The 23,087-nt window shown below is 48.6% G+C and overlaps 8 protein-coding genes across 8 annotated transcripts; 3 read left to right on the forward strand and 5 right to left on the reverse strand.

The window, feature by feature from the left end:
- Positions 1–52: 52 nt before the first annotated feature.
- On the reverse strand, positions 53–1,167 carry BDW43DRAFT_270852 (uncharacterized protein). The gene has a single exon (XM_032041375.1). The coding sequence runs from the start codon at positions 717–719 to the stop codon at positions 324–326; it is 396 nt and encodes a 131-aa protein (XP_031901927.1). The 5' UTR covers positions 720–1,167; the 3' UTR covers positions 53–323.
- Positions 1,168–1,402: 235 nt separating this feature from the next.
- BDW43DRAFT_299066 (serine/threonine-protein phosphatase) lies at positions 1,403–2,953 on the forward strand (the record flags this gene model as incomplete). The annotated part of the gene is made up of 3 exons (XM_032044666.1): positions 1,403–1,419; positions 1,485–2,760; positions 2,873–2,953. 3 exons carry the CDS (start codon positions 1,403–1,405, stop codon positions 2,951–2,953), a joined length of 1,374 nt encoding a protein of 457 aa, XP_031901928.1.
- A 238-nt stretch (positions 2,954–3,191) lies between these two features.
- Positions 3,192–6,765, reverse strand: BDW43DRAFT_38826 (putative C6 transcription factor (NirA)). The gene is made up of 5 exons (XM_032049994.1): positions 6,227–6,765; positions 6,117–6,171; positions 5,100–6,057; positions 4,676–5,044; positions 3,192–4,616 (listed from the first exon to the last, which is right to left on the reverse strand). The coding sequence occupies exons 1-5, from the start codon at positions 6,401–6,403 to the stop codon at positions 3,470–3,472; spliced, it is 2,706 nt and encodes a 901-aa protein (XP_031901929.1). The 5' UTR covers positions 6,404–6,765; the 3' UTR covers positions 3,192–3,469.
- Positions 6,766–7,458: 693 nt separating this feature from the next.
- BDW43DRAFT_270872 (uncharacterized protein) lies at positions 7,459–8,103 on the reverse strand. The gene has a single exon (XM_032041376.1). The coding sequence runs from the start codon at positions 7,929–7,931 to the stop codon at positions 7,770–7,772; it is 162 nt and encodes a 53-aa protein (XP_031901930.1). The 5' UTR covers positions 7,932–8,103; the 3' UTR covers positions 7,459–7,769.
- A 734-nt stretch (positions 8,104–8,837) lies between these two features.
- On the forward strand, positions 8,838–11,006 carry BDW43DRAFT_38907 (uncharacterized protein). Its single transcript, XM_032049995.1, has one exon. The coding sequence runs from the start codon at positions 9,085–9,087 to the stop codon at positions 10,555–10,557; it is 1,473 nt and encodes a 490-aa protein (XP_031901931.1). The 5' UTR covers positions 8,838–9,084; the 3' UTR covers positions 10,558–11,006.
- A 1,878-nt stretch (positions 11,007–12,884) lies between these two features.
- Positions 12,885–16,260, reverse strand: BDW43DRAFT_309473 (DNA ligase (ATP) DNL4; the record flags this gene model as incomplete). Its single annotated transcript, XM_032046709.1, has 7 exons — positions 12,885–12,913; positions 12,981–13,422; positions 13,476–13,581; positions 13,634–13,766; positions 13,826–13,957; positions 14,011–16,115; positions 16,181–16,260. 7 exons carry the CDS (start codon positions 16,258–16,260, stop codon positions 12,885–12,887), a joined length of 3,027 nt encoding a protein of 1,008 aa, XP_031901932.1.
- Positions 16,261–16,459: 199 nt separating this feature from the next.
- Positions 16,460–19,832, reverse strand: BDW43DRAFT_38953 (putative C2H2 transcription factor). Its single transcript, XM_032049996.1, has 4 exons — positions 18,155–19,832; positions 17,835–18,101; positions 17,636–17,780; positions 16,460–17,576 (listed from the first exon to the last, which is right to left on the reverse strand). The coding sequence occupies exons 1-4, from the start codon at positions 19,691–19,693 to the stop codon at positions 16,660–16,662; spliced, it is 2,868 nt and encodes a 955-aa protein (XP_031901933.1). The 5' UTR covers positions 19,694–19,832; the 3' UTR covers positions 16,460–16,659.
- Positions 19,833–20,801: 969 nt separating this feature from the next.
- Positions 20,802–23,037, forward strand: irs4. Its single transcript, XM_032049997.1, has one exon. The coding sequence runs from the start codon at positions 21,068–21,070 to the stop codon at positions 22,757–22,759; it is 1,692 nt and encodes a 563-aa protein (XP_031901934.1). The 5' UTR covers positions 20,802–21,067; the 3' UTR covers positions 22,760–23,037.
- The last annotated feature ends 50 nt before the right edge of the window (positions 23,038–23,087 follow it).

Genomic DNA, 23,087 nt, shown 5'->3' on the forward strand with positions numbered 1-23,087 from the left:
TATCTCTACAGAAAAAGGAAACCAACTAGAAATACATTTTTTAGAAATTTGTAGAGTCAAGTTATAGACATAGAAATGCTATTGTACATCATGGCTCCAGATGACTATCTGTACATGGGTATATTGCTGGCAATTGGGTTGGTGCCTCACTGCATAGCATGGCCCAGGGCCGAAAGGTATTCTCAACAGGAGGTTTAACACTCCAATAACCCGATTCGTAAAATATCTCTCATAGCTTCACCGAGCTCGCTGGTATTCAATACAATTCATCGACTCTTCTCGTGATAGGAAAGGTCGGGACCGCTGACTTCCGCGTCGGAGCTCTAGTTGTCTGTGGCCTCTTTATGGTTTGAGAAACCGAGCAATTCACCCAGGACTCCACGAGGCTTTGGGACAGGGCATTCTCTTCCCGCCTTAGCTAGTTGTGCAGCCTCCTCCTCCAATTGTAAGAAGGTTGACACTTCGTCAGGGGGTTGCTGTGCCTGGGAAAGAACGTTTCCTTCTGGGCCACACATTTCAGCATCCTTCCTCCTCTTCCTTCGGACTCTTGGTATTTGCTGTCCATCAGTGGTGACCATCATCTCAGAATCGGCGAGAGTACGACGCGGGGCAGGGCAAGGGAAAAGGTGCGGCAGGCCGACGACGAAAAGAGATGCAAGGAGGGTGGCTGCGAAAAGAGAGGAGGTCGACCGCGACCGAGGGTGTAGATGTGGCGGCATATTGAGGATAATTGAGGGGGGAGAATATCTGTTTCAAGGGCGCTGGATGATCACCAAGGCATGGAAGGACGTCACGGTGCGGGACAACAAGAGTCGGGATAGTTGATACGAGCAATTGGCACCCACACACCTTGCGGATATGGGTTCAGGATCAATTAAAGTAACAATGAGGGAGTCGCCCACAAGGGAGACATGGCCTCACCAATGATAGTAGAGCAAGCGAAACAAGTATAGGGTAGGCCGGGGGAGACCGAAGAACGGACGTCTGCTTGAGGGACTTTGGAAGGAGAATTCGGACTAGTCTTGGCGATCAGATCTAATCTTATCTCTGGTGGTGGTGATTGGCTGCGATGACAGCCGTCTGCGGTCTGCCAGCAAGAACAAGAGTCCGTCAGCTTGTTGGCGCGCCACGGGAAAAGACCTCCCCAGTCTACTAGTCAGCCTTCACAGTTCCTCGAAGTTACCCTGTCGTGTCCTTCTATTGGCTGTGATATCAGACTAGAAAATGATCGCTTTTTTGCCGTCAACATAGCGGTCTCCATTCTCTTTACTCCCTGGGTTGTTCAGGCTCAACCGGCTCAGCTTCTCTTCCCCAACTCTTCGCTGTAGTCAGGACCCACAGACCACCCCTCTACTTCGACTCACCTGCCTATTTCCAGTCTCTATTCTTGCGCTAAATCACCATGAGCGATCTCGATAGGTATAGGATCATTTAGCTACTTTTGTTGTAGGGAATGACCGAACTAACTCTTATCTGCGCTGTAGGGCGATCGCCCAACTACGCGCGTGCCGCTTGATACCCGAAACCCAGGTCCGTGAACTCTGCTACAAGGCACGGGAGCTCCTCATAGAAGAAGGAAACGTCGTTTGCGTAGATGCGCCAGTCACGATCTGCGGGGATATCCATGGCCAGTTCCACGATTTGATGGAACTCTTCCGGGTCGGAGGCGACGTTCCCGACACCAACTACCTCTTCATGGGCGACTTCGTCGACCGCGGATTCTATTCCCTTGAATCATTCCTGCTCCTTCTCTGTCTCAAAGTGCGCTATCCCGATCGTATCACCCTCATCCGTGGAAACCACGAGTCGCGCCAGATCACAACCGTCTACGGCTTCTACGACGAATGTATTCGCAAATACGGCAGCGCCAATGTATGGCGGTATTGCTGCGAGGTCTTCGACTATCTGGCGCTAGGCGCTCTCGTTCTTGGTGCAAGCTCGGAACTCGAACCGACAGGACCCGCCTTGAACGATTCTACCCAGTCCACCATGCCGATCGATGATGGGGAGCTGGAGACTGAAGTACTAAACTCGAAGGGAGAGGTCACATACAACTCATACCGACCCAGACAGAGAGCATCATCAGATACATCGACAGACAACAGAAACTTATCACCGTCAAGGGACATCTCATCGACGTCAGGCCCGACGCCCACCAGATCAGGAGCGCCGGGCACAGGCGCTTCGGGCAACGAAGCAGGCAGCTATTCGAGCCGAACCGGCGCGGTCCTCTGCGTCCACGGCGGTCTCTCCCCCCTCATCGACACAGTCGACAAAATCCGTCTAATCGACAGAAAACAGGAAGTTCCCCACGAGGGCGCCATGTGCGACCTGCTATGGTCGGACCCCGATGAAATCGACGGGTGGGGATTGAGTCCGCGAGGTGCTGGGTTCCTGTTCGGCGGAGACATCGTGAAGCAGTTCAACTACAGAAACGATCTATCCTTGATTGCGCGCGCCCATCAGCTCGTGATGGAGGGCTATAAGGAGATGTTCGATGGCGGGATCGTCACTGTCTGGTCAGCCCCCAACTACTGCTACCGATGTGGCAACGTTGCATCCATATTGGAACTGGGCGAAGACACAAGTAACGGGGGTACCGTAACCAGGAGTAATGGTGATTACGGAAGGAGCAACGGTCTCATGACAACCGATAGGCTAGGCGTGAGAAGTCCCGGAAGAAGGTACAGGGTGTTTGAGGCTGCTGCGCAGGATACAAGGGGTATGCCCGCGAAGAAGCCTGTTGCAGATTATTTCCTGGTAAGTCCCTTTCCCTTAGATATACTGCACCGTGGCTTTCTAACTCATTCGATAGTGATACCACTGACGCATATTTTCACTTCCTTTCTGTCCTATCTACATTCTTATATAGGCCGGCCCGTACCAGTTCTTTTGTGCAAGACCCAGCGATGACTTTAGAAAGATGATATTGAGCATACTTTTTGCATTCTGAAGTCGAAACTTGGAGCTACCTTCATGATCTGTTGAAAGCGAGGAACCATTCATTCTGTCTATCCATGGGTCCCTTGAGGTCCAAGTGTCCATATCTTAAAGGGTGATTTTTTTCTCTTTCCCAATATTTCCGATGAATTGTCCCTTTTCCCTCTATTAATGAATATCTATCAGAACGACTCGTAGCATAAATTATCACATTGACTATAGAACTTCAGTCACCCTCAATATGTGTCCAAATATGTCTCTGTATAATATCTGACATAGACACAGCAGATCTTGTGCAATAGGAGTCTCAAAATTATACAATAACGTGGTTTTTGCCCGGAACGTGGGCTATAGTCAACGAGTTTCGGAGCATGTACAGCATATGCTTATATATATAACACGTAGAAGGTATGTAGGAGAGTGACACTTTGGAGATGAAAAAAGACCGTACCCTCATTAAAATCGTGAATATACCCGAAAATCTCAAAAAATAATTATAATACAGTCATCCCTGGAAATGTCATGGCGGTCAAGGTTGGTAATTTCTTGCATAGACCACATCGTTGTATCTTGCGATACGCGGCGTCTCTTCCGGTTGCGTGACGTTAGAAGGGGCTTCAATAGGATATCTAGCTGGTTGTGGTCTAGAAGTGTTGTCAGGTCCCGGTGCCTGTCCGACATAGGCCAAATCGGGGTTTATCCCGGTCACAGTAGAGCCCCAGCCTTCTTTCCAGCCGTCATATCCTGGATTGAATGCACTCGGATCGCGAAACCACCAATCTTGACTTTCTTCAACTAAATTCTCGGGAGTGCCAAAACCGGCCATTGGGGATGTGCTTGAGGTTGATGATATATCTTGACTGGTACCCAGTGAACGGCCCTGCGCCTCCTTCAGATCATACCAAGAGTCATGCTGAGCGAGAGGAACATTCTGTATTGAGCCATAAGCATGAGATACAGGCCGCAGGTATGTCGGTTCTGGGAGCTGGGCGTCTGTTCGTGGAAGCTGAGCACTTGAATATCGCTGAGCTGCTCGTATAGCTGATATAGACGCAGGAAGTGGTACCCCTGCTGGATATTGGGCGCCTATAGACCCAAGCGTATCAGAAGGGCTTTGAATTGAGGGATCACCTAGCTCACGGGCGGGGATGTATTGACCAGGCGATGGGAAGCTGCTTGGGATTGTTGTAGGAGGTTGGGCGGTGACTGAAGATGGAGATTGCTCCGAGGTAGAGGGTGATGTCGCTTGGTCCCATGACCCCCATGAGCCCCATTTCGCATGCGTCTGTTCCAAGACGATAACAGCCTCGGAAGGAAGCTCAACCTGCCATTTACTGGCCGATATGTCAAGAATTCGGAGGGTTCGTCGAGCGCAAAGCCAGCTTTCACCCATTTCCTCGAGGTGTCGCAGACAATGAACAACGTCTCTTTGAGCGTTCCTTTCGGGCAAGTTGAGGAGATGGACGGTACAGGCAGTATGTGCCATATAGACTGCTATATTGCAGATTTGTTTGAACCCGTAGTTTCGCTTGTAAATACGAAGCAGCTTCGAAATGGCAGAAGCAGCCTGCGTGCACAGCTTCCTAGGAGAGATATGGTGGGGAAGAGGAGAATTGGACTTTGTGTATTTCAGGAAAGGGCGGTAGAGATGGATGAAGAGGAGTTGGTAGAACATACTGCAAAGGTGTCAACATAACTGCTCCAGCATATTATAGATAGGCAATTGTCAGCTTACTGCATGAGCAAAGCCTGAGGCAGCAGCCTTTCTTTCGGTTCTAGCTCCTTAGGTAGGTCTCTCTTCCATGCTTCAAGCCTCGTGTGAATTTCACTGAGCCTCTTTAGCTCGATCTGTTTTGAAACAGGCTTTTCTTTGGGGGTTGGGTCATAGAAAGACACAAGCAGATCACCGCTGATTTCACAAAGCTTGGACAGTTGTAAGGCTACCGTTCTAGTTCGTGACGGCTGTGTGTTTTCACGGCTTGCCCCAGCGTCTGTGTAGGGAGACCACAATGCTGCTTCCTCATTAGGCAGAATATCAATCTTTGGCACGCTCGCGTTAGTACCTGCTAGCTGAGGCAGGCGACCAAGGTAATTGGACCAGCACCTGTGATTATTAGCCGTTTAGTCAAACATGTCTATAAGGCGATAGGATATTGTACTTGTCAATGAGAAAGCAACCCCAGAAAGTGATCCGCCGTGCATCTACTTCTTCTTCACTAAGATTGCGAGCTCCAAGGCTTGTTGAATCAAAGTTTAGACCTAAGTCCAATGCCATACGGAAGCTCATGCCACTATAAACCCAGCCTTTGCCTTCACGACCGCATCCAGCCTCTCTAACGGACATGAGGGCGAGAGCTTGGACCGTGCAGAGTTTCGCATTTGCATGCTCATCATTTTCAAGAACCAGTCTTTTCGCTTCCTTGAAAAAGTGGTCCCCTGCGGTCGCCGAAATCTGAGGATCTTCTCGAGCCCCGTCCCAGGAGCTGAAATGGCAGCCCAGCGCCAGCATTGCATTGACCAGTAGAGATGAACAGTACTGGCTGGAAATGCCACGAACATAGTCGCGATAGAATAGATCTTTTGACAGAGTTGTGAAAAAGGGGTAATGCCACGAAAAGTACATCGTCATAAGGTGGCTAATCAGCTGTTCATCGGCCGTAACCTTCGTCCATTGAGTAATAGAGAGGTCGTCTGTGTCGCCCACCACCTGACTATCTAAGTCGGCGTTGTAGTCATAAAGCTCCGATCCGGGCGGCAAGAAGATGAGGTTTGAAGTGCCGCCGATGAACTTCCGAGAACCGTCCAGCATAAGCCCACTCATCTTTCCCGCTAATTCTGATTCGAATTGGTCTGCCTCTATCGGGGAGTGTTCTCTATTGTGAACGGAATCTCTGGAAGCGGCCACAGAAATTTTTTCCTGGCCCATGATCGACTGCGCTACGTCCTCTAGGTTGTCGCAGGATCGTATTTGTCGTACTAAGTCAAACGCATCCTCTTCCTCATAGTTTAGTAAGGCTTGTATCAAGGTCAGTAGGGTCGCATTCTTTGTCCGTAAAGTATCCGTATCCTTTTTATACACCCCTTTTCGACGATGGTCGGAGTTTGGATCATACACGCCTATGAGTCTGGTTAGCTATGTCTGTTGGGGTGCACTTTTGGTCGATACGGTGAAATACATGTCGTATGGTATACTGAGGAACAGGCCGCACAGCTGGGTAGGTTGCCGTCGCACTGGGAGCAGAAATTAGATGAAGATTTATAATGGCAAGGAAATCAACTCTTATACCTTCGACTTTCGTCGGCGGCATGCGATGCACGCTGTACTAACACAGCGCCTCTTCGACGTCGAACTGTTATTTGCGTTCATTGTCTGGAGCCTTGCTGCCAGTTTCCCTCGGGATCCTTTGCATGTTGATGACTCCATGACCACTTCTAGTCTCCTCTCAGCAGAGCCTTCGTTCATACTTGTCAAGTCCACCCAAGATTATTCGGAGACAGCGTGGGGTCAGAGCGGAGCATGCTTATCGGACGTGGGGAGAGCACTTGGCGCGTTGCTTCTGAATGGCTGGCACCAGATCGTAGAGATGGATGAAGGGCGAGCCGTAGGCTACGTCCCTGCTAGTGAATGCGCGATATGGAGATCCTAGTCTTGTGATGGGCGGCGCATTAGCTATACCGGCGCGGCGGCTATAGTGAGGATGGCGCAATCCCAATTGTCCAGTACCACGCAGATCGATGAGCACAGATTCCAAAAAAAGGGAAGTAGATTGAATGAGACAGGTCGCCCCCAGACTGTGAATGACCCGCAAGTGGAGGCGGGGAGGAGGGGGGGGGGGCGTTGATAGAGGGGGTTTCTACCGGGACCTGTAGCGCAGTGTCGGCTTGAATTCAATAGAGATAAGGATCTGATTGAAGTGCGGAGACGTTTATTGGACCAAGGTGACGGTTTGAGAACGACTAGATATGATAGGTCCTAGTAACTGTTAGGCTACTAATAGCTCCCTGCAGTCCATCCATCTAGTCTCTCTCGTTCAGTCATTTCAAGTTGAAATCATTGGACTGGAGAGCAAATCGCGATAAGTGGTCACCGCCCTCGCTGACTAAGAAGCCTTGTCTCTTATGAATGCTGTCCTTTATTTCCTTTTTTTCCTCCCTTTACTCATTTCTTGTCCTCTCCCCTTAAGTGGATGATATGTTGCGTGAATATTTTCATTCACCCTCAAAGAGGGGCTAAGTGTCCTGGTCTCATACCATATGCGAGGCTTTACATTTTTCTGGTACTAAGACTCGGGCTCGATTGGGATGTACCGTGCAGCTCATCCATCATGAACCTGAACGACTGTGCATTCACCCAATCAGTGGGGGTTTATTGTAAGAAAGTTGGTAGTGACAAAGTAAAATAAAAATAAAAAAGAGAAAAGGGAAGAAAAAGGGCCGAGTCGTACATGATCTCAGTGTGTTGATTATGAACTCTATCCTCTCTACCTATTACTCTATCCGTACGCAAACTATTCAGGACAAAAAGTGCGATGAACTTGGAAAGGGAAAACTCTCACGATCTCAACAACGAAAAAATCTCCCTTACCGCTCTTCCTCACATTATGTGCGCTGACAACACATCGTAAGGCCCGACAAAGAGATATGCACCTAATGCAGTGTCATTACTTGATGCCAAGTCTCTTTACTTAGTTGGTCTTGGGTGGAATTCCCGTTCTTTTTGGAACCGAGGTGAAAATTGATCCAAGAAATACTTTGTAATGGTTTTTATTTTTGCCGCCACGGAGCATATTCTGAAACAAGTAGAAGAAGAAGAATAAGTAGAAGTATTCTTAGATTTCGATTAAGGAGCTGATCAGACAATGATACTCATCTTTTATTATAGGTGACCACTGATCACTCGATAACTGCGGTATGGACCTTGCGCTCAAAACAAAACAATAACAGAGTGTTCGGTATCGAGTAAATGAACCAATAAATTGATTGACGAACATGTAAAGCCCTGCATAGGCGCTGGTGCTAAGGAGGCACTAGCAGTCCAATCATTGGAGTATATAGGCAGTTGGGTACAGAGTAACATTGGTGATACTACCTATGCTACTACAAACGTGTTCGGGTCTCCATCGCACACTTGAAACAGGAAGGGGAAGGGGAAAAAGGAAATTCAAAAAAAAAAAAAAAGAAGTAGCAAAATAATTCTATTATTATTACTCTTTTTGTTGTTTTTCGTGGTTGGACGAGAACCAAACCAAGTCAATCCAACCCCATAACGGACTTAACTGGATCAGGGAAGGTCGCACAAGTGATTAGCAATACAGTTTTACGTAACCCTGTAAGATTGCAGGTAAAGTGGAGCGCCTTGAAGGCTTCTTTCATACCCAACCCACTTCGTCTAGACCTTCGAGAACATACCGTACGCAAATGGTACGGTAATAAGTACGTTTCAATTCCATCTGCTGGAAAGATTCCTACTCTTAAGGGTGTCACGACACTGTTCCGGCGCTCGGCATTGTCCGCCCTTACCGCCCAAACCCAGCCATTCCGCCTCACTCTTTTCGGTTTTCTTCATTGTCTCACGCTTAACCCCGGGGAGTTTAGTTCCGGTGGTATCGAAAATAGTCACAGTATCGAAGTTACGGTCAACCTTAAAGTAGAGTAGTGACCCCCCCTGCCGTCACTCTTATCGCACTCGGAAGTCTTGAGGTCATTCTTTGTTTTGTGCCCTTCCCTCCTTCTTGGAGTCCTTAACCTTCATTTTCCTGAATATATCCCTTCTTTGATCTCCTTCTATTTCTTTTTAACTTTTCCTCAGAAAGCAAATCTTTCCGGAATCTACCCTCGCCCTCCAGTATCTGTTAACATCCCGCAAACTCGCGTGCCTGCATACGCATCCCGGCGGCTTCCCGCATTGGGTTTCATTTGGCTGACACTGCCGTTCGCCTGGATCCTCTGCCAACGCAGCACCGTTGACGTCTTTTACTTATATACCAGACTTCCTCCCCCGGAGGAGTTTCCATTGGGAACACCTCTCTTCTCTCGCCGTGTCACCATTCATCCATGTATCTCGTTCAGACCCACGATCAGAGTGCCTCGTCGGGCCTGGGACCTTCCTACCAGCCAATTGTACTTCGATCCTAATCTGTGAAAATGATGGTTCCTAGGGCCTTCCTCTTCAGCTCCGTGCCTCCCCTGCATCATGGGAAGAAACATCAAATCTCCAAGTCAGAGATGGACTTTGTTGCCGTGCCGGATGTCGCGGGCCTGGAGCTGCACGACAAGGAGAGCACACACACCACCAGCCCCGTCATCATCCCTCCCAAACGTGGTCTTCGATTGACCCCGGTACAGAGAGAATCTGTGAGCAAGAACCCAAAGTCTCAGCGACGTGCAAAGACTGCCCACAGAACTCTATCGGCAGCCTCGGGGGACCGTCCTGTACCCACCTCCATTGCTTCGATTCTGGAAGCCACCGCAATCCCCGTACCTCGACGCAAGCGTGCAACTCGGGAGTCTCGGAGGATACCACCAGGAAATCATGTACAGGATTTTAGCAAGTTGTTAATGGAGGGTGTCAAGGCCAGGGATGATAGCTTAATGGAGAGTACCGGCAATACCATGCTCGACATACTATTGGGCCCGCCGGAAGACAATGATCGATTTGCAAGTGGAAGCGACTACGATAGCGAAGCACCGTCGCTATCCAGTCATTCGTTGTCTATTGAGTCGATGCCGTCGTTAGACGCGGACCTAGAGTCGCCGTCTGGCTCTCCGATGCCCCATACACCTTCTAGTCAGCGAACTCCATACGAGAGACGATATCTACACCTATCGCAGTATGAGGATTGCGCCTTCGACCATCCATTATTAGAGGGTGAATTATCAGACACAGAACGGGAGCCGGTCCAGCAGTGTACATTCCTAGACTGCACCCCAGCGAAATCTTCACCGGCTCGATCGTTCCCACGGCTAGGGTCCACTTTCAAGTCCAATCTAACAGCTTCGCTACGAGCAATCAAATCCGCGGCACAGACGGTTTCTACATTCGCTAACCCGTCAGTGCAGCCCGATGACTTTCTTACACGGTCCCTTTTCACGATTACGCCGAAGATGACGGACGACCGTCGGCCTCCGCCCATGCACGAGCCACCGTCTCCGGCGCTGCGACGCTACTTTAACCCCGTCACGGTTTCACCGGCGGAAATTTATGCTTATCAGGAACACCCGCACGAATCTCTCGACACGAGCAACTGCCCCGTCTCCGTTCAGATGCAGACCTATCACCGGTCGGGAAAACGTGGTTCCCGTAGGAGTGGGTTCCATCTGTCGGGATCTGGGGGTCGCGGTCGACTCTTTTCCTCTTTTGATCCGGAAGTCCCACCAATGTCACGCCAGCGAGAACCCCGGGAAAATAGTGATTTCCTGCGCATGGTGGTTTTAGAAATGAACATGCGGCGCAGCGGCAAACTCCGGGATGACCTCCCTACGCGGGCGCGCATCTGGCTCCCGCCTCGTAAAGGCAGCCAAACCCGATTCAGTCCCTACGATTATTACGAAGACGAAGACGAAGAAGAACATGCCATTCCATTTAGATGGGTTGGGATCTCGGCCAACTGCATGTGATCCCTACCCCTTATTCTCAATTTCACATATATGAGACGGTGAAATGTTACATCCATGAGCTCAATGCCTGGTTCGATGATGAACTTTGCTGCGCCTTTATTTTATTTCTCTCTTTTTATTTTTCCCTCTCTTTACCTCTCCCTTTTTTTTTCCCATATTACTTCTCTTGGCCATTGACTATTGTACATATTGGGAGACCTACACTTGCATTTTTGGGCACTAGAGGCCAAAGCGAACGGCGTTCACGGAACTCTTGGATGGCAGAGAGAAACAGAGTTTAACTGGCTTACAAACCTTGCTTACTTCATTATTCTACCTGTCATGTATCATACATACCGTACATCTCACGTCACATGGCTGGTTAAGGTATCCCATGTCAGATCGAATCACTTGATCTCAACCTTATCACGCGACAGAGTAAACCAAACCAAAGATAAGGGGAAAACAATCGAATCGTATCCCTGATAAATTACCACCATATCCTTCGGGGAAATTACATTTACTGTTACCATGGTTGGTAATCAACTTTGCTCTTAGCACCACGTCATTGAATCAATAGTACTATTGAAGTCAAGTCACCTGCTTGAGTTAATATTCTAAAAGCCCTAATCCCCGAATAGTTCCGTGATAGATATCACAAGGGAAAACAGGATCTATACCTGGCAAGAACTTTCAAAGAGAACCATGACTGACACCCATCTAGTTATCAGCACATATAACTCCTAGTCTCTTCATATTGTAGGCATACATAGTCTTAGTGTCTAGATCCACCATCCTCGACTATCTCATCCATGGGAAGGATATGAGAATAAGAAAGAAAGAGCCGGAGCTTTGATAAGCTACACTCCTACCTAATTCCTTATTTTTTAATATCTCTTGTCCTCAGAAGGGTATAGTTCTCAAGATACTGTTACTATGCTATGATTCTCAGTAGACCGATATACAACCAGTTCCAGAACTCGCTGACCTGGTACTAAGGTCGCCATGGACGTTGTCAACATTTTCAAGAGCCATACTAGATCATAATCTCCGTGGAAGCTATGATACATGCACAATGCATAGATCTGCAGCCCCGTCCCTCGCATAAGCAGGCAGAAACACTGTAACACGCCGTCGTATGACCCGCAACAACGAACTCTGGAGCAGCGGTTAGAAACTGAGTCTCTGATCAACATAGTGCTGGGATGACTATTAGGATCGGCTCGGTGGCCATCATTCGGGTAGAGTGGAGGAAGACGACGTCGATGAAGACATGCTAGGGTCTGCGGTGTGGGATTTGTGGTTGAGGGCGGGCGAGTGAGCGGTTATTGTAGCAAGTTTTGAGAAAGGAGTTGCCGGGGTGAGTTTTTTTGACTTCGTGGAGGAGTATGTTGAGGAATGTGAAGGTGGCTGCGCTGTAGAAGGACTAATTCATGTGTTTGTGTTTGTCATTCTCAGTTGAGGATGTTCTTGGTGATGGATTTGGGGTGGACTTACCAGCTAGCTACGGAGGTAATATAGAATGCATATATAGGTCCGAAGGCTAGTCCGGATTTACTGTGGAGTCCTGGAGCAGAACTGTTCAGGCCCGATGCTCCCAGTTGAGCTGATCCTCTACTATCCCGGATATGATAAGCGTAGTATCATAGTCCTTTGTCCATGTCGACTAATCTGGAGGATGGTCCTTGCTGTCTTTTCACCTAAAGACATACCCAGTCGCCGACTTTTGTAGATCATGTAGAGATATGATTTCCAACTTATGATAGACCACTGTTATGCGCTGTTATGTTGCCCTATATTGGAACTGGGGTGTACATCTATATCCAAGATGTCGAATTAGGGCTAAAGTTTCAGGGACTTTAAATTAGCAGACACGGGTTGTGGAAGCCTTCAACAGGAAAGATAGGGCTGTATATTACTGTATGTCAGTACTGTATGGTAATTATTCTGTCTGCTAATTCTCACAATTACCCTCCCTCCATCCCTCTCTCCTGATAGTGATGGCGTGTGTGTCCATGTCTCATTCTCCCTGTAGGCCTTATCTCGGTCCAATAGAAAGAGTGGGATGATCACTTCGGGCTTAACTTTGCCCCAATGACTCGTGTCCCGTGTTTGGGCAGTGTTGCAGATAACCCGATTTAGCCGGTCAATGAGATTGAGAATACTAGCTTATTAAATAGCATGCATGCAGGTATGTACAACTAAAGAGGGGTTATTGTGAATGGTAAGTAGCTCCAGTGTACGGAATTTGGGTTTATGTAAACCCTGTGGGATACGCCCGAGAGACTAGGATGTCGGGTGGGACTTCTGATTCTTAGAGTGGCTGTGAACTGATGTGGAACGCCTGTTTAGGCAGCACGTTTTGGAGGTTGGAACCCTGCCGAGGATGATTAGAATGCAGGCGTCCAAAAGCCCTCATGTATGATGGTAAGGCTCCGACATACCCTCTTCGTCTAGCAGCGTCCGCTGTTTCCAGCACTCTTCTATCCATTCGACGGTGACCAGGTGTGGCACCTTCTTCCCTGGCTTTGTCGAGTATGATTTTCGGATCGATGAGATGTCCGAGGGCGAGCTATCTGGAGCCACAACGACGTGAGTTACAGGTGAGAATTTCCAAGACTCCACAACTCTCGCTCCAGCAAATCGCGCTGTGTTGCTTGCCAAATGGAGACGGTACGGTTGATCGGTTTGCGTAGCCTCGTCTGATTCCGGATAGTCCACCTTGTGATTTTGTGGAAAGATAACAGTCAGACCCTTGAACAGCCATCCGGAGGGCATCCCCCATCCGGCATTGACTTTCTCCTGGATATGCTCGTTGAGCTTTCGGGTGACGTTGGGATACTGAGAAATCTCAAAGTGATGATCTTTGCTCATTTGTTTTAAGATCTTGACACCGTCAGCAGACCTTGGTATTGTACAATGAATGGGGGGATGCTTACATCTCTGAGCTCGTCACTCGTGGTGTTCCGAGCGTAGCTATCATTGAACTGATCGACGCTTGCTGCTATCTCCTCCTGCTTTCCCTCTGTGGCGAAGAAAATGTGCCTGGGTACACGTTAGGAGATCAGGAAGCTGTCCTAGTGCAAAGAAAACGCACCTAGGTTCCAGAGGAAGGAGAAATTCGGGCAGACCCGCATCAGCCTCACTTTGTTTGATACAATCAAGAATCCAAGAAGGTCGAATAATGTCAACGTTGCCGCTTTTTTGAAGAGATGCAGCCTTTACAGTCCCTACGTAACGTGTTAATTGGTGACTCTGGTGTAGGGGTCTCCTTATAGGGAGTACGAACTTCTGTCCGCGATACAAATCGTATTAGGAGCGGCATTGTTTGTCTGGAAGAACTTGCCCCCATTGGCCTTGACAAGCTGCTCTAACTCCGCCTTTGACTTTTTGACCGGAGCGGTTGAGTCGGTTGTGATGTCTGTGCTTTGGTCAGTATGCGCTCAACGACAACACACCGGATTTGCAACATACAAAAATTAAGCCCATCAAAAATATGCCCAGATGGCCCAGAGAACTGAGCATCTGCATCCGCATTGTACCCTGCAATAGCTGGAGGCTTCTTGGTATCCCTCTTAAGACGTTTCTTGCGTGAATTATCTACGCTGAATTCCTTCTCTTTGCGCTCCTGTTCCGCATTTGCTTTGAGGTCGAGAAATTCTTGCACCGACAGGGCGCTTTTCCAATCTTTGTCCATACGCAGCTTTTTGAAGCGCGGAAAGCGTAGCGTCAGTCCAATACGAAACTGGTCACTGACAGCTACTGAGGCTGCCTTAACACAGAGAACCACCGAGTCCTCTGGCTTTATCCACATATCTGGACGCTCATGTTGTGCGTCCCCGCCCGCCAGCTCTATGTATGTCGTAGGTGGTTTCTTAGGCTTCCATTCGTGCCATTTACCTTCCGTGTGGTGTCGAATTTTTGCATAATCAGCCGCAGTGAAGCCTCCCCCTACCTTACAGAAAGAATAACATTTGGTTGCCGTGCCACCTTGTGAGAAATGAGCATCATCTGCCCTAAGTCCACACAGGAAACTCGAAAGACCGCCACCTCGGCGGCCAGATCCATAGTATCCCCCAACGACTATGACGTCCAAAGACTCTCCAAACTCGGTCATATATTCCGGTTTCACCTTCATCCAGTCATCGTGCCTTTCATTTAGGCGATATGGTGACCGGGGATTCTTTAGCACTAGGCCCTCTGAAGCCTCTGCGACGACTTTTCTCAGCGCCTCTTCGATTTCGGCTTTGCCTGTAGCTTCCTCGTAAGGATGGATCTCAAACCTGCGGTGAACAGGCTTGATACTTTTTTGCAACGCATTTCGACGGTCACGGAGAGTGTACCTTGTCAAATCCTGTCCGTTCAAGTACAAAATGTCAAATATCCGGAACAAAGGCCGTGTGGTGCTCGAATATGGGTTCCTCTGTTCAGATAATGCGGCCGTTTTGAGCGTCCCAAAGGGGGCAATAGCATCCTGTTCAGTATCCCAAGTGATCATCTCCCCGTCAAGAATTAAACTCCCCACTCCATCTGCAAACGCGCCCTTGAGATATCTTGTCAAGGCCCCATTTTCATCATTAATGCCATTTCCATAGAGATATGTGTAGTCCTTGGCTTTTCTTGACCAAAAGCGGAACGTCCTGCTCCCTGATACCGAATCATTAGACTCCATATGAAGCTGCATACGCTCGCCATCAAGCTTCTCCTCAATCCAGAAAACAGGATCATCTTCTATCGGCCTCATCCGGCTAATCATTCGGTCCAATGAATGCATTTGAAATTGAGCCAGCTGTGGCTGGAAGCATTGCATCAACGTGATTCCCTTATCTTCAGCCTCGAGGCGAATATTGGGATCATGCAATTCCCAACATACGCGCCGAAGGCTACTTGAAATGCTGTATAGGTTCTCTGCATCTGGATGCCAGACATCAAAGAAGGTGCGCTCCGTCGCTCCAACCTTCATCTGCCGTAAAATGATACGGATCAGCCACATGAGCTCTTCCGGGTTCATTCGTCGGTAAAACTCCGCCAAGATCGGCGATTGTTGCTCTTCCTTAGATGCTGCGGATAGTTGATCGAGTTTCTCATTCACCTCCTCAATGGTCATATCACCCACTTCCGTGCGCATTGGTCGTTTTGAGATAACACCGTAGCATCGACCTGCGAAGTCGCCCGCCATACTGGACGCAGTCGTCTGTCCAGGTAATTTCCAGTTCAAGAGATTGAGGGCATCTTCGGAGTTTTTATCGATTTTCATTATCTTGATAAGGAGCTTCCCGATAGCCTTCTCCTTGATTCCGTACATAGCTCGATCCCGATCTTTGTCGGGGAGGATTAATCGAAATGCGGGGTATATGTCGTCCCCGACCTCCTTTCTCCATCTTGAAATAAAGCGCTCGATAACATCTCGCCGTCTCTCCAGTGGGTTGAGATTCGCGCTGGATTGTCCATGAGGTCCGACCTTTTTGCGCGCAGCTCCAGCTGGTTTCTTTTTGATCTCGCTCAAGGGATTGAACAGTGTCTGGAAGAGCACATGAAATGGTAATGTAGTGGAACGATTACGTGGGCGATTGGGGTATCTGAAGCCAAACTATTAGCTAACCCATACAAATAGCCCGCAAGAAAGTAAAATTACTGAGCTTACTTTTCATCTACGTCCGACTCTTCGTCTTCCACACGAGGTTTGCTACCGGCAGGCTCGTTGAAATCATCATCAGTATCCATGTCTCGTCAGATGTCCAACTTGGTACTTTTTCCCCCGATGGCACAAGCCTAGAAAGAGTACTGTTGCTTCACGAGAGCCTTTGGAGGAATATCCTACAGCTAGTGGTACTCCGTAGTTATATATCTGCATTGTTGGGAGTCTAGGCTGCAATAGGCAACGATAAGATAAAACTTACCATGTGACATCACTCCACCTGGATTAAATTCACCGCCTTTATCAGGACTTCACTTCATTTGTAGGATCAATACATCTAATTCTATTTCTCTTCCAGATAATCTAAGGTAGGGAAATTGAGTACCCACCAGGGTAATCTAAAGTGAATATAGATACCAAGGAAGAATAAAGAAAAGCAGCAACTCTACATATAATGTACATAAAGGGTTTCAAGACTGCTTGGCTCAGGACATCAATTCCCCTAGCCTAGTCAGGATTGCAATGAATCTCTTAGATATTCCCCAGGAAGTGAGACCAGCAAGTGCTTCACAGCCAACCTGTAGGATTCGCTGAGGGCCTTCGGGCGCACAAATATCTCCGACGCCAGTTACATTAGCCTTCATCGCCTGCCCTCCACGGACAAAGATCTGGACCAGCTCATCGTCACAAGGACGGTCAATATAGAAGAATGAGGGCTCGTTAGGCAGGCCATTGTTAGGTCTACCACGGGAGCCCACCACTGGAAACACCTGGGAATAGCACAGGCCATAGGCCCACAAGGTAAGTATTGCAAGAAACACAGCTACCGGCTCATGAAACGCATCGGTCGAAAATCTCCGCACATGCCACAAAGACGCACCGGCGTGTATGATTGCGAGTCGAGCTTTATATTGGTCGTGCTTGATCCAACGAAGTATATAATGCCACTCAATAGTTTGCTGACGCTCGTCCCAGCGAACCTTCTCTGTTGCTAGAGTTGTTATCAGGCCCCTTATTTCGCGGAAGGGCACGAGTAAAACAACCCGAGCTTCGTGAAGATGTAGAACTGTTGGGTGTTCAAGGCCAGATGCCTTGGCTATCGTGCTATTTGCTGTCCAGTGAAGTATATCCAAACAATCGCATGCGCTATTGCGCCATCTCGAATATGAAGGTATACCCGGGAGCCAAACTGATCCCGACGGGATCGCATCCTCTCGAGACTGCTTTCTGGCAGTTGGATTCCAGAACGACAGGGGACGGCGAAAGTAGTCACCCACCTCCCACATTCGATGGTAGAGGGCGTGGATTAACAAGATATGACCGAATTCTCCTATATTAGTAACTAGCTTCTTCTCGATATACAACGTGAGCACAGCGCTGTAGAGAGATATTTCTTCATAACCTAAGGGGCCGAGGTTAGATAGCAGTACACATAAGGAAAAGAAAAGGCAGGGTGAATACCTTTAGACTTGTCATAGAGTTGTCTCCAGACACCGGAGGAGCTTGCTCGCCAGAGGCTCTCGTCTGATGGTAGCGGTGCTTGGCCATCGTCAAGAGAGAGTAACAACCGGCTTTCGAAATGGTATGCAAGCATACAGTCTAGGAGCTAATATCTTTGTCAATCATATGCTCAGTTTCCAGTAATGTCTAAGTGTCATACCCATATAAAGTAGCCTGTTCTTTTTCTCGTCTCATCATCAATCCATGTCGCCCACTGTGCTTCCTGTGAAGTCTCCATTGTCAGGAGCTTCGGCCGGGTCGAAGGACAAAACAACCCTTCACGGGTTGCCAGGTTAACTAATTCACCAAAACTATCCAATGCAAAACTCCTAGCTTCCTCATTGTTCCCGTGGATCAATCCGACACAATTCAGCATCATTGCCTGCATAAGCCAAAGAGGCGTTGGCCCTGAGCGGCTTTTCTCCTTCTATGCAAGACCGATTAGCAGATGCCTCCGGAGTTAGCTCGGTAGCCTCATACCTCAACATGTATAGCTCGCCGGAGAAACTCGTGAAAAGCTGTAGCACAACCATTTTGGTCGCTCATACGCGCGAAGTGACAGCCTAATGCCGATACCGCCAGTGTTAATAGCCAGTGGCATGTATTAGGGTTAAACGTAAAACTGTGCAAGATAGGGTACACTGTCTGAAAAGAGTCGAAGTAAAGGCGGATAAAATGCGACAGTGTTCCCACGGGCGGGAAATTTCTTGTTTCAAACTCCGGGTAAAGGTAATTCTCCGTGCGACACAGTTGAAGAAAAGCTTTGTAGATGTTGTCATACATTGGATGTTCGATCTGACAGTTCAAGGCTGCTTCCTCAGATGCAATTTCATCCCTTTGTCCCTGAATGAGAGGGAACGAGAACCGAGACTGGCTGCCTGTTTGATTCAACTGAGAACGGATATCTATAAGTCTTGCAGGAGGTCTTAGCCGGGCGCCACCACCGTCCACGTACGAGTCTGCAGACCTTTGGGAGGCGTTGCAAGTCCTTGACTGGGGTGTTGATAACTGAGCAGCATCTCGGGGAAATCGTCCAGGGCTGTCCACATCAGTATCTAGCGAAGTGTTTCCAGAAGGCGTCTGGTGAAAATTCTCTGGTAAACACGGACTAAACTTCTCGGCACTCACAGCCGCGGGAGGCCAGGATGACTGGCCCAGGGAGTTGGCTACAGTCCCTCCTTGCGAGGAATATGGAGGGCGATAGTTTCCAATTGAATCGTCAGTCGTCGTATCGAGTAACAAATCGTTCGAAATCCAGTTGATCGTCGAGGCGATGGATGGGTCCAAATAGGACTGGGTGTATCCCAATTGTAGCTGTTGGTTTTGGGCGATCGTCATATCCATGCTTATATTGGAGCTTGCTATGTCAGGTTGATACTGATGATTGAACCGGGCGCCTCGATCATCTGAGAGTGTTGCCCGCATATCCGACGTGGGTATTTGCGGATACAGTTGCTGAAGGTTTACTCCTACATACGAATCAAAGGGAAGTGGTGTGATATCTATTGCACCGTTGCCATTTGACAGACCCAAATCATTTGGTTCAGAAGCTCGTCGGCTACTCGGAGGGTCGTTTGGTTGATCCCTAAGGCGTTCTCGAGTACCAGACTTAGTTTTGGAAGGAGATTGCCCAGACAGCTGGACCTGGAATTGGCCAACTTGGTAGCCGGGAATTGAGGGTGATGAGTTTCCTGTCTGCGCAAGCTGCACGTCAGCCGAAGGAGAGCGGGCATGGCGAGAAGCGTGCTCGTGAGGCGTGTCGTCCTCAGAGTTCTGGTTCTGGGATGATTTTTTCCGCGCTTTTGCTTTAGACCGTCTCTCGGTTGGATACTGACACTCGAGTGATCGGTTTTCGCAACGGATGCATGGTGTTCCTCCGCTACATCGTACTCTTGCTACAGCACATTTGAAACAAGCCCGGAATGTCTTTACCGTAATCCGATGTGTGCGGTCTTTCCCCCCTTCTGGGCCTAAGGTATGATGACTCAACTCGTGTCGATGGAGAGTATCGCTATCCATGGTCAGTCTCCACTTACCTATGGTCTACCGAAGCGTTCACTGGAAATTAAAGGAAACGTACGTTCTTGAGAAATGCCGGCCACACTGCGTACATTCGAAGGGCTTTTCTTTGGTATGGCTGCGAAAATGGCGCTTTAAATGCTCTGGACGCCGAAAAGTGCTGTGACATATGGAGCATTTGGTTTGACTGGAGGTCGTAGAAGGAGGCTGTATTCCTTGATCGTCGTTGTTTCTCTCAACCAAGGTCGCTTCTTCGGCCTCATGGCGGTTTGCAACTGTTACCATGTATTCGTTACTTCTGTGCACATCCAATTTTTTCTTTTGTTTTGTGAAAATTTCGGGAAGTCCTTCAAGGAAGATGTTGTTATATGTTCATATTCATACCTAGACCAGTGTCGCTGTTCTCCAGGGACATGGCGTCTTACGGGCAATCGTTCCTCAAGACAGTCGATGCGTGAGGATTTGGCATGGCACCTTGGATACAAATTATATGGCCATATAACAGAGGTGACGAGAGGGGCATCACGAAAGACCCTGCGACGCTGGCATTTCATCACTGGGAGCGACCGCTTGAGGTGTTCAAACCCTAATCGAAGATAGGTAGAAGAAAGGTTCTTCAACTACAATCTTCCCAGGCAGTGGACTCAGCGAATCACTAGCTCCTATTAGTTACGTAGCAGTGAAGAGCAACTTGGACGGGTTAGAAGCGGGGGAAAATATTTAGGCCAACAGGACTTTCTCCGGAGGGCCTCGATAGTAGTCCATCCTATACTAAGAAAGAGAGCGGGGAATCTATGATTGGACAATGTGCATTGGTCAGTGGTGCTCAAATTCCCCGCACCTCCGGACGTTTTTGTCTTACCTTTCGGTTAAATGGGGAAAATAGAAAAGGGGGATGGGTATTGGGGTAAATTGGTAGAAAGAGAAGAAGATGAGAAGAATTTTGGAAAAAAGGAGATTTGACAAGTATATATGGCTTAAAATTGACACGATTCCTACAATTAAAATAAAAGACAATAGCATATCTAGTAGTGTCATATATGTAAAATCTAAGGCATGAGCTGGTCGGTTAATATAGTCGAAGCACATAGAGGTAAGAACTCCGTATTTTTGACCTATGGACTATTCCGTACAGAGTTAGTGGTATACCCAATCTTGATTAGCGCTGCTGCTGACCTCTTACTAAGAGTTTTAGCACAAGTTGACTTTAAGTTGTTCCCACAATTTACAAGCATCAGCCGTGTCTAGCTCACCTGCATACGTGAATTAAACATGCTTTTTTGAAACACTCTAATATATGTATAAAAGACATAGCATTGCGCACGTTCGATTGATATATCTAGTGTCTTCAGCCTGCAGAAGCGCGTCTCATGAATGGCGAGCTCGACGCCCGCTCTGGACCAGCGGGTAGCTCCCCATTTGTCTCACGGCCATGTCAATAAACCTGTGATGGCTCTGCAAGGTGCTACCACCGCCTTTCATGCAGGTCCTAGTACTAGAAGCAGTTCGCTTGCGGTCAACCATAGGACCGGAGATGCCAACAATCGTGGTCTCGGCCCGGGCTCCCGTCCCGGCATTGACTCTGAAGTGCCACCCGAAGTCGGTTCCGTAAAAGAAAAGATCGGGAGGTATACGGCACATTCCCATAATAATTTCGAGACTGTTCCCAAGAGCCCAGCAATGTTTAGACCACAGTCCTCGCAGCAGATCGCCGCTCGGTTTGCGGCGGAACATTTTTCTGTACCTAAGAACACAGCAACAACCACAAGTAGTGGTTTGGTACGTGGTACAAAGGGGCCCCAGCTGAAAACCAATAGTGGACAAGGCATGGAATCTTTAACTTCGGGTTCAATTGCGAGCGCTGCAGCAAAGCCTTACCCGGCCGAGCTATCCTCACAGGGCGACGAATCTGGACCGGCTCGAAATTTATCGATCCGTCGAAAGCCGGTGATCCAACCTTCTCACACTCCCTCAGACTCTACGCAGCTGGACATTGCAAAGCCCCGTCCGGTACCACCAGCACCTCGAAAAGTTCGGCCTGCTACAAATGGCCCTGGGTCATTCGAACCAGCTCCCAGAAGCGTACAGTCCCACGATATACAGGTCTCCCACGAGCCTTTAAGCTCTCGCTCCTCGGTCCACTCTAAGGGCTCACCTACTTTATCAAATGAGAAAGCCCCTGTATTACCTCCGCGGCCTGTCGAGTCACCGTCCATGCATAAGAACGATCAAAGCAACCATCGAATCCTTCTAGGAAAAAATGTATTTCCAAGGCGACCATTGAGCCCGAGTGTTTCGTCGGTCTACGGCCGGCCATATAATAATAGCAGCTCCGGTTTGCTTGATGATTCTACTGGTTTGAGTGAAGGTGCTCTCTCAGATGCAATCGTTGCGTCGTCATTGGCATCCTCCCGAGCACCACCTTCTAGGAAAGGAACCCCGCCTCCACCCCCACAGCGTCGAGCAAGGTCGCGTTCAGTCCTACGACTGCACGCTAATAGAAGAGAGGTTTCCCAATCACCTAGTCCATCCAGCCCTTTACGACACACACTTCGCAAACCGTCGAAGTCGGACGATGAAGATGGTAGTCATCCCCGACATAGAAAACATCTCATACGAAAGCATCCACACAAGCATCATGAAGGCGATCGGAAAAGATGGCGGAGTGAGCTTACGGAAAAGGAGCGAAAACGCTATGAGGGCGTGTGGGCCGCTAATAAAGGGCTTCTCATTCCTACAAAAGCTGAAGTAGACAGACAATGCTCAACGCATGATCCCTTGCGAGAGAAATGGCCTCCGGATACCTCCGAGATGGTGGTGAACATCGTGGTTCGCGATATCTGGCTCCGAAGTCGCCTGCAACCCTTTGTCCTAGAGCAGATCTGGGATCTCGTCGATACCCAAGGTATCGGACTCTTAACAAGAGAGGGGTTTGTTGTTGGGATGTGGCTGATTGATCAGCAATTGAAGGGGCATAAACTGCCTGCGAAAGTGCCGGACAGTGTTTGGGCCAGTGTGAAGCGTGTGCCGGGGATCAGTTTACGTGACCTTGACTTCCATTCCTGACGTGGCAGTGGGCTCCCTTCCATATCTTTCGTAGAGGACGATCTGGACATGGAGGACAGTATTTCTAATTCGAGGATAGCCCTAGTATAGTAACAACCTAATCCGCGCTAGTTGGATTGGACATTCCTACGATGGGAGTAAAGTATGGGTATGGCCCGCCTCGGATTTGATAGGTATTTTCAGCTAATCAGAATATTCAATAAGTCGGTGTGTACTCGGAGATAGTCGGACTGCTCCAGTATGATGTTTTCGGTCCATTGGGGGGCACGGAATGTAATGTACCTTTGTACATACCTGCATCAGTACTTCGGCGTTCCTTGTGGTTTTT

The sequence above is a fragment of the Aspergillus alliaceus genome (assembly GCF_009176365.1).
Source record: "Aspergillus alliaceus strain CBS 536.65 unplaced genomic scaffold BDW43scaffold_13, whole genome shotgun sequence".
Classification (NCBI taxonomy): Eukaryota; Fungi; Ascomycota; class Eurotiomycetes; order Eurotiales; family Aspergillaceae; genus Aspergillus; species Aspergillus alliaceus.